This window comes from Rhincodon typus, chromosome 17 (genome assembly GCF_021869965.1).
Source record: "Rhincodon typus isolate 14 chromosome 17, sRhiTyp1.1, whole genome shotgun sequence".
Classification (NCBI taxonomy): domain Eukaryota; kingdom Metazoa; phylum Chordata; class Chondrichthyes; order Orectolobiformes; family Rhincodontidae; genus Rhincodon; species Rhincodon typus.
The window spans coordinates 50820766-50841161 of record NC_063348.1 but is presented as its reverse complement, the minus strand read 5'-3'; the positions used below and the strand labels follow the sequence as shown (position 1 = coordinate 50841161).

General features: G+C 41.0%; 1 protein-coding gene across 1 annotated transcript in view; it reads left to right on the top strand.

Annotated features, from left to right (window-relative positions):
- kif18a (kinesin family member 18A) overlaps window positions 1-20396 on the top strand; it is a 101291-nt gene that overhangs the window by 13017 nt on the left and 67878 nt on the right. Inside the window, 3 exon segments of the mRNA XM_020527738.2 lie at window positions 3298-3402; window positions 5455-5565; window positions 10841-11038. Coding sequence (XP_020383327.2) covers window positions 3298-3402; window positions 5455-5565; window positions 10841-11038 — 414 coding nt within the window.

Sequence of the window (20396 nt, the reverse complement as noted above, 5' to 3'; positions counted from 1 at the left end):
TTATCTCAGATTCTCCGGCATCTGCAGTTCCTGCTATCTCTGTATAAATGATCAAGCAGCACTAAGTTTGCATGCTGCCTGGCTCACCCTGAATGGTCATAGGCAGATCACAAATTATAATCTCCACCCAAAAATAGGAGCAGATGTACATTGACCCTACACTGTCTGATAGTGAAAGGAGCACAGTTTAATTGATTCAACTCTGTAGTTGTCTTACTAAGCAATCAGCATTTAACTGCTTGTCAGCATATAATTCAGGACAGATGATGAATTAGCTGGCTTTAGTTTTGAAGTGTGATTGCCAAGTATTATTTTCCCATCATCGAGAGCAATTATTGCTTTGAAGTTACTGTTGGAGCAGGAAGATTTTGTGAAGTCCAAGGGGGGGAAAAAGAAATAATTTGGAAGAAATTTGCAACTGAACCAAACAGATACGAGAAATTGACCTATAATAAATTTCCTCTACGTCAGTGTGACACAGAAGTCTCTCGCAATATGCTGATCAGGAAATATCTCATATTTTTGTTGTTTAAAATTAATTTAATGTATGACCAGTGTGTTACTTTTCTGAGACAGTAAGGACTGCAGATGCTGGAAGCCACAGTCAATAGATGTGAAGGTGGAAAAGCACTGCACGTCCGACAACATCTGACAAGCAAGAAAGTCAGTGTTTTGGACTGAAACCTTCAGGACTGGGGAGGGGAGCCCAGAAGTCAATAGAGGGAGGGGGTGGGGCTGGGGAAGGGTAGGTGGGGTGGTGATAGCTGAGTGCAGGTCAGAGGTTATTGTGATTGGGAAAGGTGGAGTGGATAGGTGAGTAGGGAGATAGACAGGTTAGGTCAGGTCAGGGAGGCGAGAATGAGGGGGGTGGTGGCTGAACAAAGGATAAGGCTGGGGGTGGAGGGATTTTGAAGCTGGTGAAGTCAATATTGAGGCCACTGGGCTGTGAGCTCCCAAGGCGAAATATCAGGTGTTGTTCCTCGAGTTTACATTTGGCCTCACTGTGACCTCCTCCACTGTCAAGGATGGACATATCACTAGAGGAGTGGGAGGGGACATTAAAATAGATGGCAGCCAGAAGATCGGGTTGGTTGGTGCATGCGTTTAGAGTCTGCGTTTAGTCTCCCCGATTATATAGGAGACCACATTGGGAGCAACGGATATAATAGATCAGGTTGGATGAAGTGCTGGATCTGGGAGAATTGTTTGGGACCTTGGGCGGAGGTGTAGGGGCAGGTGTTGCGTCTCTTGCAGTTGCAAGGAAAGGTACCGGATGTTGTGGGGAGTGTAGAGCTAATGAGGGAATCATGAAATGAATGGTCCCTGTGGAAAGTGGACAAGGGTGGGGAAGGAAATATCTTTTTGTTGGTAGGGTCTGATTGAAGGAGGCAGAAACGTTGGAGGATGATGCATTGGATTCAGGTTGGTAAGGTGGTACGTGAAGACTTAAAGGGACTTGTTGGGGGAGGGCGTTTGAGAACAGAAGTGCAGGGAATGGAGATGCGGTTGAGGGCATCCTTAATTACAGAGAAGGGGAAATTCTAGTCCCTAAGGTAGGAGAGTGTGTGGGATGTCCTGGAGTAAAACTCCATCATCCTGGGAACAGATGTGGCAGGAGTGGAGTAGTTGAGTGTGACAGCATTTTTAAAGGAGCGTGGGTGAGAGGAGGTGTAGTCCAGGTAGCTGTGGGAGTCAGTGAGCTTGAAATGGATGTCACTAGTGAGTCCATTTCCAGAAATGGAGAAGGAGAGCCCCAGGAAGGGGAGGGAGGTGTCAGAAATGGTCCAGATGAATTTGAGGACAGGATGGAAGGTATTGATGAAGTAGTTGAATTGCTCAAGCTCCTTGCGGGAGCATGAGGCAGCACTGATGTGGTCATCAACATAGTGGAGAAAGATGCGACAGATGGTGCCGATGTAGTTGTGGAAGAAGGACTGTTCACGAATGCTACAAAAAGCCAGGCATAGCTCAGGCCCATGCAGGTTCCCGTGGCCACCCCTTTGGTTTGTAGGAAGTGGGAGGAATTAAAAGAATAAATGTTGAGGGTAAGGACCAGTTCTGTGAAGCGAATGAATGGCAGTAGAGGGGGACTGGTTGGGCCTACAGGAGAGGAAGAAGCGGAGGGTTTTTAGGTCCTCTGTATGGAGGAATACAGGTGTAAAGGGACTGTATGTTCATGGTGAAGATGAGGTGTTGGCGTGCCAGGGAATTGAAAATTTTGGGAAAGGTGTAGAGTGTGGGTTGTGTAACAAATGTAGGTAGGAGTCTCTGGACCAAAGAGGAAAGGACAGAATCGAGGTAGGAGGAGGTGAGCTCGATGATGCAGAAGTGGGCAGAGACATTGGGTTTATGGATCTTGGAAAGGAGATGGCAGAAACTAGCAGTTTGGGGTTGGGGGACCATCAGGTTGGAGGCTGTGGATAGGAGATCTCTTGAAGTGATGAGGTTTTTGATGGTCTGGGAGATGACGGCTTGGTGATCAGAGGTGGGGTCATGATCAAGGGGTCGGTAGGAAGAGGTGTCAGAGTTGAGTGTGGCCTCAGCAATGTAGAGGTCAGTTTGCCATAGTACCACTACCCCTCGCAACTCCTGCCATCCTACCCCAGTCGCCGGGTTTAATAGCGAGGTTGATGTTGGAGGGAAAAGAGCAGTGGGCTGCACGTTCCAATGAGGAGAAGGTGGAGAGAGCCAAGCGATCAATGTCACGGCAGCAGTTTGAGATGAGGAGGTCAAGGAAGGGTAGGAGGTTGAACAGGGGTGTCCAGGAGGATGGAGTTTGCTCTAGGCAAGAGAAGGGGTCATTAGAGGTTGAATTGGATACCTGTCCGAAGAAATGAGTGCAGAGGCCGAGGCGGCAGAAAAAGAGCTTGACATCATGCCATCGCAGAATTTGTTTACATGTGGTTGCAGGGGAGTGAAGGTGAGCCCTTTGCTGAGGACTGACCGTTCAGCCTCAGTGAGGGGGAGGTCGAGGGGATAGTGAATACTCAGCAAGGGTTGGGCTGCGGCTGAGTGTAGAATGGGGGCCAGGAGCGGGAGTGGAGACTTCATCAGGAGTGGTTACGTGCGCTGGAACGGTTACCTAAGCGGAAGTAGCCCAGTCATCAATAATGTCAGTCATGTGGTTGTCACTTTCAGTCACAGAAAGGAGAGAGTAGGAAGTTCCCATGGAAGGGATGGGAATGACAATGATGGATGAAAATGCATCCGTTTAACAGGTCATCTTTACGTTGAAGTATAGTCATATGAAATGAAGCTTGCAGGTTGTAATTCTGAAAAAGTTCGTTTTATTTTAAGGTTTACAACGAGGAAGTCCGAGACCTGTTGACCAATTCTAGATCTCTAGCTGTGCGGGAGGATGCTCAAGGTGGAATCATTGTCCAGGGGTTAACACTACACAAGGTATTATATTTCCAAAATTATGATCATTTCAATTAATCCAGACTGAGAATTTCTATTTGTCATGACCCATTCTTGGAAAAAACATTTTTGAAATGTAATCCGGAAATTCTCCTTTATTGACAATAGCATCGAGTTAGAGAAGACAGGCAAAACAGAAGGGGGCCATTTAGCCTGTAATGTTTGTGCTTAATTGCTGCAAGAGTAATTTGCTGATCCCACTGGCCGGCAGTTTCCCCTAGTCCATGTCTGTTTGTGTAGCTAATGTTATGAAGTTTTAAATTCTGTTAAATGCTTTAAAAATGTTCATTGCAGTCCAGTTTTCGTGACAAATACACCCACTTGAATTAATCTTAATTCTTAATTTAAATTCTTAAATCTTAACTTGAATGTGTTCAAAAATTGAGTACTTTTATAACTGGGAAACACTTCAACAATTCTTGCACTCCTGGCAAAAGCTTGTTCACCTACCTCCAGGCATATTTAGATGAAGCAGTAGTGCCATGCTATCATACAGACTATTATATACAGCATTAGTGATGGAACATGTGAACAAGAGTAAGATATTCAGCCCATTGAGCCTGCTCTGTCATTTAATGTGATCACAGTCCATTGAACACTTCAGTACCAAATACCACACTATCTCTTTAACCACAATAATCAAATGTTTTTCAATTTATACTTTAAATGTACTCAAAGACTCAGTTTCGACAGCCCTCCAGGGTAGATAGTTTCAAAGATTCCCAACTCTGATTCAAACAATTTCTCCTTATTTCAGTTGTAAATAGCATGCCCTTTATGTTTAAGTTGTATCTCCTGGACTTAAACTCCACAAATCAGGGAAAACGTCTTTCCTACATCTAGACTTCTGATCTCTCGCACAGCTTTTCTACTTTCTGTTAGCAGTTTGGGTCAGTTCTAATTTGGATTACCCCTCAGATCCCCATCCCTCGACCTGCTACTTTAAACAAACTCCAATAGCATGAGCAAATACCCCTGTGATGATATTAGCTCCAGTCCGACTGAGATGTAACTTATCCAGGTTGAGTAAGTCCCACCTAGGCCAGAACTGATCCTAGTGTCTCAGAAATTTACTGCCCTCTCCAAAACCATCTTTCCAGCCATATGTTCAATCAATTGATCCTGTTGCTTTGTGCTCACTAGCACGTGGCACTGGGATTTGTCCTGAGGTTATTGCTGTTGAGGGCTTGCTTTTCCCTTCCTAATTTCATTCTCGTTTTGAACTCCCTGCTTTCAAAACCTCATCCCTCTTCCTACCTATGTCATTGGTACCAAGTGTATGGTACAGTAGCGAAGTGTATGGTACAGTAAAAGCACCAGAAGCACAGTGTCTTTCCAAAATTGAAACACCACTTCTCTTTTCACCTTTTCATATTTTTTTAACTTTTAAAATTGTGAAATGTTTAGGAGAAAAGAGGTATCTGTGGTGTAGTCGTATAGTGTCAAAACATCTGCAGTGATAATAAAAAATATAATGTAATAACATCTCTGAATAGGTTGATTAGAAATTTTTTTTTAAAAAAGCATCAAAAAGCTCACATGTCGGGTCTGATTGAGCTCCACTGTAACACATAAATGAATTTGTTAAGGAGTAGGGCTTTTGTGGCATTGTCCTTTAGCCAGGAGACTTGGGTTCAAGTCCCACCTGCTTCAGAAGTGTATAATAGCATCTCTGAACAGGCCGATTAGAAAATGTGAAATGGCTAGCGAGGTCAGACTTACCCAGCCTCTTCCGTACACCACGAGTAGGAGGTTATGGAGATAATACTTAACTTTTAAAATGCCAAACCCACAGTGTTGTTTCTTACTTGTCTAACATCAAATGTTAGGTCTTGAATTTTCACATTAATGGCAAGGCAGAAAAGGATGTTGGGAATGAAAGATTAATGTTGTCTGCAACATGGTAATTATTTAATAATGCAAGAAAATAAATCCCAAAAATATTTGGAGTATTCTGTTTAAGATATCAGTAACGTTTCTGAAAGAATTATTGACTGAAGTTGAATGCCTTTCTGTTCTAACAATCCTTTGTAGCCTACATCATCAAAACAGCTCCTTCAGATGTTGGATTATGGAAATAAAAATAGAACTCAACATCCGACTGATGTCAACTCCAATTCTTCACGTTCTCATGCTGTCTTTCAGGTAATTCTGAATAGAAACTCAATTCATTATTGCTTAATTATAAATAGATCTTACTGAAACCAAAGGTAGTCAAGGACTTTTATCTATAATGCAGCTGTTTTTATCACTAATTTCATGTTTTAAACCTACCAAGATAGATGAAACATTGCATTCATGAATTCAAATCATAGAATCAATATATAGACAGCAAAGAGAAGGCCATTCGATACCAAAAGTTTCAAAATCATGCCCAAATTGTGCATTTGCACTCCTAAGACAATGTCTTGGTTAGTGGTTTACCCATGCAACAGCATGCAGAGCAGAGATAACAATGAGAATTAGTGTGCAGTACTGATTGGAAGCCCGCTGATATTTTGCAACTCCAGCCAATTCCCTATCTCAACTTGGTAAAAATTAGCACAATATTGTACAGTGTGACAGACTTCCTGTCCCTGCCAGCATGATTTTTAAAAATTGTGAAATAGTTATTGGATCATTTCTTCTGACTGGTATCGTTGCATGTGCATATTTTGTGCAGGTTTACTACATTAGGCTAAAGTTTGATTATGCTAAGTAGTGTAACTAGTCTTGTTAACTTTGGCCATCCAGAATCTCAGAGGTTCCTCTGAGAATTAAACATGGATGAGAATAATAAGGCTCAGCTGGAAGAAGGAGGTACCAATGAGTGCCAAATGAGAAGCCATATCTGCAAAGGTTCTTCAGGAAGCAATTCTCTAATTTTAGTGCTGGCCTGTGCACAAAAAGTTCTTTGGCTCAAAAATTGTCAAATTGAACTTTACTTGCTGTTGTCATAAGTGCAACCACTGTGCAAAACAAAGAATTTCAGGTCACCATAGCAGTTATATTTGTGTCTCATTCCTTTCTATTTTTAGGAATGCAAGCAGAATCTTAAAACTTGAAGTTAACAGTTTTAGCAAAGATCTGTAGCTCAAGTTGTGGGTGAGGTTGTTGACTTGCTCGTTGAGCTGGCTTGTTTTTGTTCAAACGTTTCATCACAATGCTAGGTGACATTATGAGTGGAGCCTCCAATGAAGCAATGTTATTCCACTCCACTTGGAATTCATACTGTTCAGTCCATTCTGGTGAGTAGTGTCATTTCTGGTTTTGATCTGTATGGGTTTGTATATGGGATCCAATTCTATATGTTTGTTGATTGAAGTATGGGTGGAGAACCATGCCTCTAGGAATCCCTGTGCATGTCTATGTTTGGCTTGGGCTACCATGGTTATCTTGTCAGAGTTAAATTGATGGCCTTCGTTGTCTGAATGTACAGATATTAAGGAGAGTTAATCATGCCATTTTGCTGCTAAGTGATGTTCATGTATTCTGACGGCTAGTTTCCTTCCTTTCTGTCTGATTGTAATGTTTGTGGCAGTCGTTGCATGGTATTTTGTAAACCACATTCATTCTGCATGTTGTGGGAATGGGGCCTTTAATCCTTGTGTTTGTTGTAGAGTGGCTGTGGGCTTGTGGGCCAATGTGATTCCTAGTGGTCATAAGAGTCTTGTTGTCAGTTCTGATATGTTCTTGATGTAGGGCAGTGTGGCCAGTGTGATTGGTCGTACCGTGTCCTCCTGTTGTTGTCTGTTTTGTAGGCATCTGTGGATGAAGTTGCGGGAATATTCGTTTAAAGTGAGGATCTTGTATAAGTGTTCTTCCTCTTTCCTTTCTGGAGTGTTGCAGTGTCTCCTGGCCTGTTTAAATATTGTCCTATTTTAGTACGCTATTTGTATACAAACCCATACAGATCGAAACCGAAAATGACACCACTCGCCATAACGGACCGGACAGTATAAATTCCAAGGAGAGGCTCCGCTGATGACGTCACCTAGCATAGTGACGAAACGGCTGAACCAAAACAAGCCAGCTCAGCGAGCAAGTCAACAACCTCATCCACCACCCGATCTACAGATCTTTGCCAAAACTTTATCCAAATTTATTGAATCCCTCATCAAATAATCAATGCAATATGAAACTAATCAATTTATTGTTAATCATCCGTGTGCTTTGTTTGAAACATTAGCCAATATCACAGCTTCTATCACGGTGCTTTTCACAAGTGTACAGATGGAGGTGACCAATACCATGTTAGAAAGAGTGGATCTGAACTTGGCTCACACCTCTATGCTGAGTGAGGTGGACTTCTCCATACTTATCCATGTAGAGTGCAAGCTTTCCAATGCACCAGAGATTTTGTGTCCTACTGCCTTTTTTTATTTTATGTTCACTCGTGGACCTCCCCGACTGGCTAACGTTTCTTGCCCTTCAGAAGGTTGTGGTGACCTGCCTTCTTGAAACGCTGCAATCCACATGCTGTAGGTTGACCCACCGTGCCCTTAGGGAGTGAATTCTAGAACTTTGGCATACAGACACTGAAGCAACAGCAAGTATATTCCCAAGTCAGGATGGTGGGTGGCTTTGAGGGGAACTGGCAGGTGGTGTTTCCACTTTTCTGCTGTTTTTGACCTTCTAGATAGAAGTTATCGTGGGTTTATAAGGATCTTTGGTGAATTTCTGCAGTGCGTCTTGTAAATGGTTGTACTCTTGCCACTGAGTGTCGGTGGTAGAGGGAGTGGATGTTTGTAAATGTGTACCAATCGGAGACAGTCTAACCATCACCACTTGACATTTAATGGCATTACCATCACTGAATCTCCCACTATCAACACACTTGAGCTTACCATTGACAAGAAACTTAATTGGACTCCCCACATGAGCAAAATGGTGGCTACAAGCAGTAGTTAGAGGCTAGCCGTAGTGTGTGAAGTAAATCACCACCTGACTCTCAAGCCTGTCCACCAACTATAAGACTCAAGTTAGCAGCGTGATGGAATACCCTAGCCTGGACAAGTGCAGGTGAATGTTTTCTGCACCCTCACTAATTCAATTGCACCCTTCCTATACTGCAGTGACCAGAGCAGCACAGTACGCAAGCTGTTGCCCAGTTGATGCTATACAGATTCCATCATCACCTTGCTGTTGTTTTCAATGCCACTAATAAAGACAAGTATCCCTTGTGCCTCCTTTAATCAACTTATCTACCTGTTCTGCTGCCTTCAAAAATCCATGGCCGTGCATGCTACAGTGTCTGTTCCGCTGTGCTTCTTAGGGTCCGACCATTCAACGTGTACTTCCTTGCTAAAATGCATCATCATGTCCTTTTCAGGATTAAATTCTATTTGCCTTTGCTGATGTGTATTTTTCTTTTTAAAGTCATTCATGTGATGTTGGCATTGCTGGCTAGGGCAGCATTTATTGCCCATCCCTAATTGCCCAGACAGCAGCTAAGAGTCACCACATTGCTATGCATCTACAGTTGTATGTAGGCCAGCACAATTAACAGCATTTCCCGTCCTTCAAGGACATTAGTGATGGGTCTTTCTGACAATTGACGCCAGTTTCTTAGTAGTCATTATCATTTTAATTCCAGATTTTTATTGAATTCAAATTCTACTATCTGCTGTGCCATTCGAACCTGTGTCCCTAGAGCATTGCCTGAGTCTCGGGATAAATAGTCTAACAATAATACCACTAGGCCATTACCTCCTAGTTTTCCTTTCTACTGTTTACCACACTGCCAATTTTGGTCATCTGTGAGCTTGCTGATCATACTTCCTACATTTGTGACTCCATCATTAATACACACTACAAACAGCAACGGACCTAACAGTGAACCCTGTGGTGCACCATTGGATACCAGCTTCCAATTCTTAAAAACGCCCTTCGACAATTACCGTTTTCTTCCTGCCACTAAGCCATTTTAGAATCCAATATATCAAATTGCCTTAAATCCCATTGGCTCTGAACTTTTTAACCTGTTTGACATGCAAGACCTTATCAAAAATGGAATTGAATGGGATTTTTTTGGTAACTGATAGGGGTATAGTGAATTAAGCAATGGATGAGGCTGGTGTGCTTTTGGAACCATGTGAAGTTTGAAAAATCAGCGCTCTCACTTGAACCACTGATATCAGATCTTAAAACTTCCTGCAGTGTGAGCATGTTCTTGGGGCTGAGATCAACCTGTGCTACTAATTCCTTGAATTGCCTCCTAAACACACATTCTGAGGATCTCTGGGAATAAATAATAACTTTGCACTCCGTCTTGTGGCATAACCTCTGTACGTTATATGGGAACATTGGTACACATGCACTTGTATATTTAGGTGTTCTGCAATATGTTGCAGCACAGGAATCATTCGCAAAGGACTTCAGGCTGAAATAATGGAATTAAATATGCAGCAAAAGTTTGACATCTCCATGCTGTCTAAACATGTAGTTTAATTGCAAATTGTGATCCTTTTTCCATTTTAATTTGGCCCAAAAGACCCCAAATCATTTCTTTGGCTCTAATTAGGACAATCTAACTTCTTTAATATTCTTATACTATATTACATACAATCTGTGCGATACCTATCCTGTTTGAATTCTTTGCTTGGGTCTCTCTGGCTTGAAGGTTCATTCCTTTTCCTACTGTTACACAAAGTGCCTCAACATTTTATTCATTTGAAGGTGCTATATAAACCATGATCGTCATAAAAATAGGAAATCTTGTTTAATATCGACCTTTCTTCTCATAAGAGGGGATTGCCTATTATTCATTTGAGGCCTTTTCTCTTGGGCCCCGAGAGCATTTAAGTTATAAAATCCTGGCATGGCCAATTACTTTGAAATGAATCTCCTGCATTACAACAGTGACTATAGTTCAAAAATACCTCATTGACTTTGTAACGCACTTTTAAGTATCCTGAGATCATGAAAGGCATTGTATAGACTCAAGTTGTCTTTGTAGACAATTTGGAGTTTGTACTTGTCCCCTTGTTTCAAAGCATCTCAATACTTTTTTTTTGAAAATTCACTATAATTTCTTACCTATGAGTTACATGTGGACCTATTGCATGCATTTGAATCTTTTGCCATAAGAATCATAAATAGCATACATTTTAGGTGTAGGAAGGTTGTGGTATCTGTTTGGATTGCATACATGAAGGATTTGATAGGTTTTTAAACATTTCTATATCCAGCTGTGTTTAAGCTGCACAGAGGGATTGAAGTGAATTAAATCTGAGTAAGAGATTGCTTGTTCACACCTGAACTTGGTATTTCAAAGTCAAAGCTTTTGTTTCCAGCTAAGTATGTAGTTTGCTTTAAGTATTTGTCTGTAGCACACTTGCTTAAAAAAAATGTGCAGTAGATATGTTTCATATTTCAGTTATCATTCTCCAGTTTTTTGTTTGGCCCAGCAGATCTTTCATCCTGTTCATTAATTCTACAGATTTATTTAAGGCAGCAAGATAGAACAGCAAGCATCCATCAAAACATTAAAATTGCCAAAATGTGCCTTGTTGATTTAGCTGGATCTGAACGTATTAGTGCCATGAACATGAAAGAAGCTCGCTTCAGGGAGGGGGCAAATATTAACAGATCTCTCTTGGCTCTTGGAAATGTCATCAATGCCTTAGCAGATTCCAAGGTAAGACCTCAAGCTTTTGTTTAGTATTTTAATTTCTTTTTGTTTTGTTCTTTTGCAGGTCGGTACGTATCTCAAATTGGTGATATTGTAATGCTACGTTAATCTGGTTAGATCCTCCATGTTCCATAAGCATCTGTTTTTAAAAATGCTTTACAGAACTTATGCTGCTGCCACCAAAATAGATCTAAAATTAAACATTAGATTTTTCATAGCATTTCACTTGGAGGGAGTTCCAAATATTCCCAAGAATTTGACTTTTGATCTATATCAGAGATGGGGATTAGAAATTGCATGCAGGTCTGGTTGCATAAGCATGAAACAAAAAAAAGTTCTTCAGTTGTTGGCGTGGAGTGTTGTACTTTATGGATCCAAGAGTTGTACTCTAGAAAAAGAGACTGTAGAGGAGAATAACAGCTTTTGAAAACTTGTGATGGAGATGCTGTGAATCAACTGAGTGAACAGAAAGATAAATGGATGGGGTTACGTTGACAATGTACATTCAGGAATCAAGTGTTGTTAAGTGCAATTAGTGAGAGACAGCCAAGTACAAAAGTTGGAAACATTACCTGACAGACTTGATCTGACAATAATTTGATAAATAAGTTGAGGGAAAATGAAAAACAGGAAGAAAAAAATCGAAGGAGTAGACAACATGGTCTGGGGAGTTGATGAAAGCCGGGGACGAAGCGAGACGATACCAATGGCCTCACTAAGATTATCATAATAGTGAACCAGGTCTGCTTGACTGACTTCAGTGATCTGAAATGGCTTAATGAAAACCGAAAGAACTGCGGATGCTGTAAATCGGGAACAAAAACAGAAGTTGCTGGAAAAGTGTAGCAGGTCTGGCAGCATCTGTAGAAAAATCCAAGTTAACATTTCGGGTCTAACATTTCGAGATTTATCCGCCTCTATATCTTCTAAGGCCTCCAGCACTTTGACTTCTGTAATGTGAACTGTTTTCAAAACATCAGTATTTATTTCCTTGAGTTTTCTAGCCTCCATTTCTTTCTTTGCAGTAAAAACTGTTCTTGCATTTCTGGTATCTTGCACTTCCCTGATTTTATTCACTTCATTATTGGCCTTCACGCCTTCAGCTGACTATACTGTAAAGTTTGGAATTTTCTCCGTAAGGTTCACTCGGTTAATTTCACGAATCTGGAGATTTTCTTATGAGGGAGAGATTCGGTAGGTTGGGCCTATACTCATTGGAATTTAGGAAAAATGATTTGCAACCTGATTGAAACATGTGCAATTCTTAAGGGACTTGTTAAGATAGATGTGAAGAACCTGACTGTGTAAACTCTGAACAAGTGGTCACCTATTTAAGACAGGTGAGTGGTTATGTGGTCACCATTTGGGGTAGCTTTTTAATTCCAGGTTTAGTTCTTGAATTCAAATTTCACCATTTTGCTGCGATGAGATTCAAACCCAGAATATTATGCAGGGATTCTGGATTGCTAGCCCAGTGACACATGACCACGAGGCACCTGCCTCCCTATATTAGGTATCATCCACTGTATATCTTGCTATTTATTTGACATTAAATATGATTATTGATGTGGTTAGGATGTTGAGTAGCAAAGGTTCAATCTTTCCAGGCCTTAAATGGTGTGGGTTTGGGTGAGAATTTAGTAGAATCGATTGGAAGTCAATCAAGGCTTTTCTTGATACCAGGAGTAACAAGATCCAAGATCGGGGAGGCGATGGCCTAGTGTTATTATCACTGGACTGTTAATCCAGCGACCCAGATAATGTTCTGGGGACCAGGGTTCAAATCTCACCACGACAGATGGTGGAATTTGATTTCCATAAATATCTGGAATTAAGAATCTAATGATGACCACAAATCCATTGCCGATTATTGGAAAAACCCATATTGTTCACTAATGCCCTTTTAGGGAAGGAAACTGGCGTCCTTACCTGGTCTGGTCTACATGTGACTCCAGACCCACAGCAATGTGGTTGATTCTTAACTGCCCTCTGGGCAATTAGGGATGGGCAATAAATGCTGCCTAGCCAGCAACTCCCTCATCCTGTGAATGAATAAAGAAAAAAAAAAGATGGCGGCAGAGTAGGACGCTGCTGCCAGAGCTTGTCTGTTCCACCTGTTCTTCTTTTCTTCTCTCTTTTTGTGTTTCTTTTATCTTCTTCTCTCCCGATCTCTGGCAACGACTCCCGGTGTGGCGTGGCAACCTCCCATCCTGGTGCAGCGGCTTCCCCACTTATTGTGACAACCTCGTGGCGTGGCAGTCTGAAGGGATCTCCCAGCCTCGTGATCCTCAAGGTGAAGGCCGGCATGGTCTGGAGCCAGGGCCCGGTGCCAGCGTGGTTTGGGTTGGAAGACTGGTTCTGAACTTTTTTTTTTCTGCAATACTAGGCATTTTATTTCTCTATTTTCTAAGATATTGTAACTGAAGAAGCTGTACGTAGGTACCTTTGCACCTAAGTGGTGATGTATAAACTTCTCACTACTTTCGTTTAGTATATGTGACAAAAGAGGTTAATTCTAATTCTACAAGTCACATTTTCCAATCAAGTTCTGGGTAGTAAAGTGAGATTCTTCCTAGTGATTGAACTATGAATGGGGATTATCACTCAACTATCAGCTTTGTTATTACTAGATCTTGCCTTGCTAATATGCTTACTCCTGTTCTATTACTTGTTCAATCAAAACAAGACTGAGAATTCCTGACATGAAACAGGTACTTGGCGATTTGCTGCTTGCTCCTCCATATTTCTGCCTAGGACACTAACGCCAATGGCTGTGAAAATGTTCCCTGGGCAGTGGATGCGCATTCTTGGCAATGGATGCTGGAATCTGACTCATGTCAGCCCTTCCGCACCATCATAGCACATCGAATTACAATATGATTCTGTACTTTAATGCTGCACTTTAGAGCGCAACATCAAGTATAAATGGAATGTTCCTACAAAGATATCTTGAGCGCAGGGCAGGATTGGACAAGTGCCTCTCAAAGTTGTTCACTTGCTTAATGCCTACGTGATTTCTCACAACATCCTTGCATTTTATCACTTTGCCGTTTCAGCTAGAGCAAAGCGTGTACATACCTCTGTCTCTATTTGCCTTTTAGCGCAGACACAGCCAAGAAACCTCTCAAGGCTGTCAGCAATCATCTATCAAGGGGTGAACCTGTTTCTGTACAGCACCATGCTATGTTAATCTCACACCTGCACGGTGTGCCAGCAGCATATGTGAAAAACATATGTGCTTCAAGTAATGGCACTGTCTCAAAGTTTAGGGGTAATAGCCCTCCGTAAAGCCATTGGATACAACCTTCAGTCTTCAGTCAACTTCTAGCACAGGAAGTCAAGGACAGCCTCTGATAGGGGCTTGGCCTTGGGCATCATCAATCAGCGACTTGGCAGGCGGGGGGGTGAAGAATCATGATTCTCTCCCATGATTCTCTCCTCGTAGAGGGTGAGGTGCTGAAGGTTGACCAACAAACCACCAAGCTTTGTTCTTTCTGCCATATTGTGGGGAATTTTCCACTTGATATATCCAAGCCAGTCACCATTTTGACTTACATATATCATTGTTCCTTCACTGCCACTGGGTCAAAGCCCTGGAACTCCTTCCCTAGCAGTATTGTGTATCTACCTACAGTATGTGGACTGAAGTGGTTCAAGAAGGTAGCCCACCACCACTTTCTCAAGAACAACCAACAATGGGCAATAAATGCTGGCCCTGCCAGTGACACCCATATTCCATTAGTGAATGAATAAAAATGTTGTTAATCATGCAAGATTCTAGAATCGTGCATTTTCTTGCTCAGAGTAACCCTCCATGAAAACTTGAAAATGACACCTTTCTAAAACATGCTAAGTGTCAGCGCACGATGAAGCCGAATGATGCCACCTCCAGTTCAGCCTGTTAACTTTCACTAAGTAAGATCTCTCAAAGAATGATCACTTTGGGACAGTATTAGTAAAGCTGATGCCTGTTACACTAGGAGCAAAAATCTTAACTTGCTGCTTTTCTTGCATAGACTTATTATGGTGCCCTTGCTAACATTTCGTTTGATAAGTTAAATGAATTCTCTTGATTCTGATCAAAAGGATTTCCTTAATATTTGTACAATGCTCTCGAGGAACATTTCTTATTGAACTTATTACCCAGATGGTTGTTGATATGTCTTGATGCATTTGAGGTGTTTGCCATGAAAGGCAATTTGACAACCTTCACTTTCCCTAGTGAATTGCAGAAAATTGAGTGAGAGAAACCAATGCTTTTACAAAGCGTCTTGGGTAAGGAGGGCAAAAAGTGTTGATGCAGGAAAATGTCATGTCCTCGTAAATGAAACATTAATCCTGAAGTATTGATCGACTGTTCATGTTGAATCCCACCAAACAATGGCAATCCTAATTTTGGATCATTAACTAAGATGAGCACATCCTGATTTTGTTCCAAGCCAAGGGGCTACTGCTGTACAACTTCAATGTGCAATTACATTGATTACATTTTCCATTTTGAATATATGTACAAAGTCCCTACTTAACATCAGCATTGAGAAATTTTAATTGAGATATTTTGAATGCTAACTATAAACAAAAAAGCGTCACGCATGCTATTCATCTTTTAAAATATTTAATTCATGAAAATAATATTTAAATACTACTTTATTCCATGTTTTGTTGTAAATAATAGTGAAATGGTTAATATGCAAATAGGGGTTTTATTTTTAATTTCACATATATAAACATGACATTAATTTGCTCTGTCTCCAGTTCCCTTTGGATGAAAAAAAATTAAACCTACTTTCACCGAAGTAGATTATTTGAAAAGGGCAATTTTGTTAAATGGAAGAGACAACTTGTATCATGCACCAGCTTGCGTGACCTTGTACAATCATGAGCCTCTTGACCTTCTACAATCATGAGCCTCTTGACCTTGTTGACTGTTGACTTTTGCCTCCATTTCAAAGCAAGCATAATACTTGTGAAAAAAAGCACAAGTTACTGCGATCAACTCTTGTAATGCAGAATACGTTTTATAAAATTGACATGTCTTCTGTTGGTGGGCTTATTTTGTATACTGTAAATCCAGCAGTGAAGATTAGTTGCACCATTCAACCTTTGTAAACTGAAAATCTGTCAAGATTTAATTTATAAACCAGATTGTAGAGTATATTAATAGTTACAATATAACACTAGATAGTTGCAATGTTAATCTACAAGAAAGTTTTTTTTTTTAACGTGATCTGCTTACTTGCATCAGGCATCTACAACCCAATTGCAACTTAAAAATCAAACATTATTTGAGTTTGTTTATCTATAACTGGTCCTTGTTTTGTCTGTTGGTTGACTTTTTTTCTCCTGCCAAAAATTAAACTACAAATAATTAAGTTGGGGTCTTTTGGAGGGTTGATGTGTACTCGATGGGCCAAATGGCCTGCCTCTGTGTTGTAGGGATTCTATGAAGATTTGCCAGGATGTTGCTGGGAATAGAGGGTTTGAATTATAAGAAGCAGCTGGATAGACTGGGAATTTTTTCACTGGAGCACAGGAGGTTAAGGGGTGACCTTAGAGGTTAAAACATTAAACCTTATAGAAGTTAATCAAAGTTAATGAAGGGTATAGATAAGGTGAGTGGGAGGTATCTTTTCCTTAGGGTGGGGAATTTCAAGACGAGGGGGTGTAATTTTAAGGTGACAGGAGAAAGATTTTTAAAAAGCCATGAGGGGTAGTTTTTTTTTTTTACAAAGCGGTTTATGTGTGGCATGAACTTCCGGGAAGTGATGGATATAGGTACAGTTACAACATTTAAAAAGGTTAATAAGTATGTGAATAAGAAATATTTAGAGGGATCTGGGCAAATCACATGCAGGTGTGACTAGTTTAGTTTGGGATTATGGTCAGCATGGACTGGTTGAACCAAAGGCCCTGGTTTCACATTGTATAACTGTTTGTCTCTACTTCACCCCCTGCCATCTTTCTAAATTCCAGTGACTACAGACCCAGAGTTCTCAATTGCTCCTCATATGACAAGGCCTTCATGCCCAGGATCTTCCCTGTAAACCTCCTCTGGAACCCCACCAACATCAGCATATCTTTCTTGAGATGCAGGACCCAAAACTGCTCTCAGTATTCCAAATGTGGTCTGTACAGAGCCTCGGCAGTACATTCCTGCCCTTGTTTTCTAGACCTCAAGATGAATCTGAATGTTGCATTTGCTTTTTCAACTTCCAACTGTTAACTTTAAGAGAATCCTGAATTAGCACAAATCCCTTTGTGCTTCAGATTTCCAAAGCCTTTCCCCTTTTAGAAAATTGTCTAAGCCTCTTCCTACCAAAGTGCATAACCTCACACTTTCCCATGTTGTATTCCATCAGATATTTCTTTGCCCACAGTCCTAGCCTGTCCAACATTTTCTGCAGCTTCCCCACCTCCTCAACACTACCTGTATCTTCACTTATCTTGGTGTCATCCGTACACACTTAGCAACAGTGCCCTCAATTCCTTCATCGAGATCATTGGTATATAACATTAATAGTTGTGGTCCCAACACTGACCCCTGTGGAGCTCCTGTAATCACTGGCTGCTATCCTGAAAACTATCACTTTATGCCCACTTTTTGCGTTCTGCCAGTCAACCAAGTGTCTGTCCATGCCAGTACTTTGCCCCTAACACCATGGGCTCTCATTTAGCAGTCCGCTGTGCCGCACTTTGTCAAAGGCCTTCTAGAAATCCAAATAAATCACATTCACTGGCTTGCTTTTGACTAACTTCCTTGTTACCCCCTCAAAGAATTCTAATAGATTTGTCAGGCATAACTTCGCCTTGACAAAGCCATGCTAACTCGGTCCTATTTTACCATGCAATTGCAAGTACTCCGCAACTTCATTCTTAATAATGGACTCTAAAGTCTTACCAATGTCCAAGGTCAGTCCAACCGGCCTATAACTTCCTGTCTTCTGCCTCCCTTCCCTCTTAAATAAGAGTGTTACAATAGCCATTTTCCAGTTATCTGAGACTCTCCTAGACTGCAGAGATTCTTGAAAAATCACCACTAATGCCTCCACAATCTCCTCAGCTATCTTCTTCAGAACCCTGGGGATGTAGTACATCTGGTCCGAGTGATTTCAAACCTTTCGCTAGCCCCTTCTCCTTAGTGGCCACTACACACACCTCTGCTCCCAACTCTCTTGAAATTCTGGTACGATAATGTGTCTTCCACCGTGAAGACTAATATAAAGTACCTATTCATTTCCTCTGCCATTTCTTTGCTCCCCCTTGCTACTTCTCCAGCCTCATGTTCCTGCAGTCCGCAGTCCAAAGTCCACTTTTGCCTCTCCCTCACCTTTTTTTATCTCAAACAAAATCTTGCAGTTTTGTTTTATATTACTAACTAGCTTACCCTAGTATTTCATCTTCTCCCCCATATCGTTTTTATTTTTAGTAAACCTCTGGTGGTTTTCAAAAGTTCCCTAATCCTCTGGCTTCCCACTAATCTTCACCATATTGTATGTTTCTTCTTTTGCTTTTATGCTGTCCCTGACTTGTGTCAGCCATGGTTGCCTCATCCTCCCCTTAGTACGTTTCTTCCTTGTTGGGTTGAATTTCTGCAGTGCCTCCTGAATTACCCTCAGAAACTCCTGCATTGCTGCTGTACCATATGCCCTGTTAAGCTCTCCTTCCAATCAAGTCTTGGCCAGCTCCTTCCTGGTGTCTTTGTAGTTACCTTTACCCAATTGTAATACTGTCATATCTGGTTGACACTTTGCCCCATTGGGTTCCTTCACCTTAAGCTCCCAAATAAAATCTGCCTCATTTCATATCACTAAATCCACTAAGCACGTGTATGAGGACTTGAATCTATTTGGAAAGAAAAAAAATCACAATGTTATTCTTGAGCATGTGCAAATTCTTTTTTGTTTTAAGGAATCACATCCAAAGTCAAGCCTCAATATGCATTTCAACAATCCATCATTTTTTTTTTTGAATGGCTGTCACCACTTTTGATTTTTAAATTGGGAGTAAATTTGCTGACGGAAGAGCACCCCGATGAAGGCACTTCAACAATATTTTGAGGCTGAAATGATTGACTTCCAACAGCCACAATCATCATCCCTCAAACTAAGTACAACTGGAGGGGAGTGTTTTTCCTCCTCCCCTTCGCCCACCCCACCACCCAATTTCCTTTGATTTTAATTATGCTGAGACTTCTTAATGCCACACCAGATCAAATGCTATCGTGATGTCAAGAACAGTGATAATTGCCTCCCCTTTTCTCTGGAATTCAGCTCTGAATTTGTGGTAATGCAGTTTGAAGCTGAAAGGTTCTGGCAGAACTCAAAATGAGTATCAATAAGTGGGTTCTTGGGAATTAAATTTTTTAAATAGACTAGAAGAAAATAAAAGCTAAGTAAGTGATGACTTCTCATCAATTAGGGCACTTCTGGACAAAAGTAGGCCTATTAACACTTCAAGGCTTTCCTCTATCAGCAAGACTGACTCACCTGTAACTTAATTCCATTTAACTGTCTTTGCCTCATATTCCATTATACCTTCGGGAGCAAAACTCTAACAAACTGTGTTTTAGAATGAACAATTTATCTAGCAGCAGTTGCTGCCTGCAGAAGTGAATTCCAAATTTCGACCATGTAATAGTATTTCATAATTTTGTTCTTGAAAGATTCGACTCAGGTTTTTTTTTAATAAACTATGCATCTTTCCATAGTTTCACTCCATATACATATTCGTGAATCTAACTTCATCTTGGGGTCATGAAAGCTTTAATTAAATCATCCACAAACTTTTCACATTCCGAGAACATTACCCTGTTTTGTGTAATCTCTCTTAATTTGGCCTTTGAAGTCCATGAATCATTCTAGAATATGTATGCTGTGCTCCCACTTAAGCTATGGCACAGAGAAGTAACAAGGTATTCCAACTGTGGTCAGACCCGAGTTTTGTTGAGCTAAATTCTGACTTCTGCCCACTTGTATTCAGCAGGCCTTCCATTCATCTTCGCATTATTGTCTGTACCTGTTAATGGCATTTTAATGGGAGGCAGATTTTGGAAAGGTGCAGAAGTAAAAGGGTTGTTGTCATGGGTGTTGTCAAAAATTTCTATAAATATGCAAATCGTAAAAGAGTGGCAAAGGTAAACATTGGTCCTTTAGAGGATAAGAAGGCCAATTTAATAACTGGGAATGAGGAAATAGCTGAGACGTTAAACAGTTATTTCGTTTAGGTCTTCACAGTGGAAGACACAAATAACATACTGAAAACTAATGGCAAGAATGTTACAGCAGGTGAGGACCTAGAAACTATTATCACTAAGGAGGCAGTGCTGGGCAAGCTAATGGGGCTAAAGGTAGACAAGTCCCCTGGC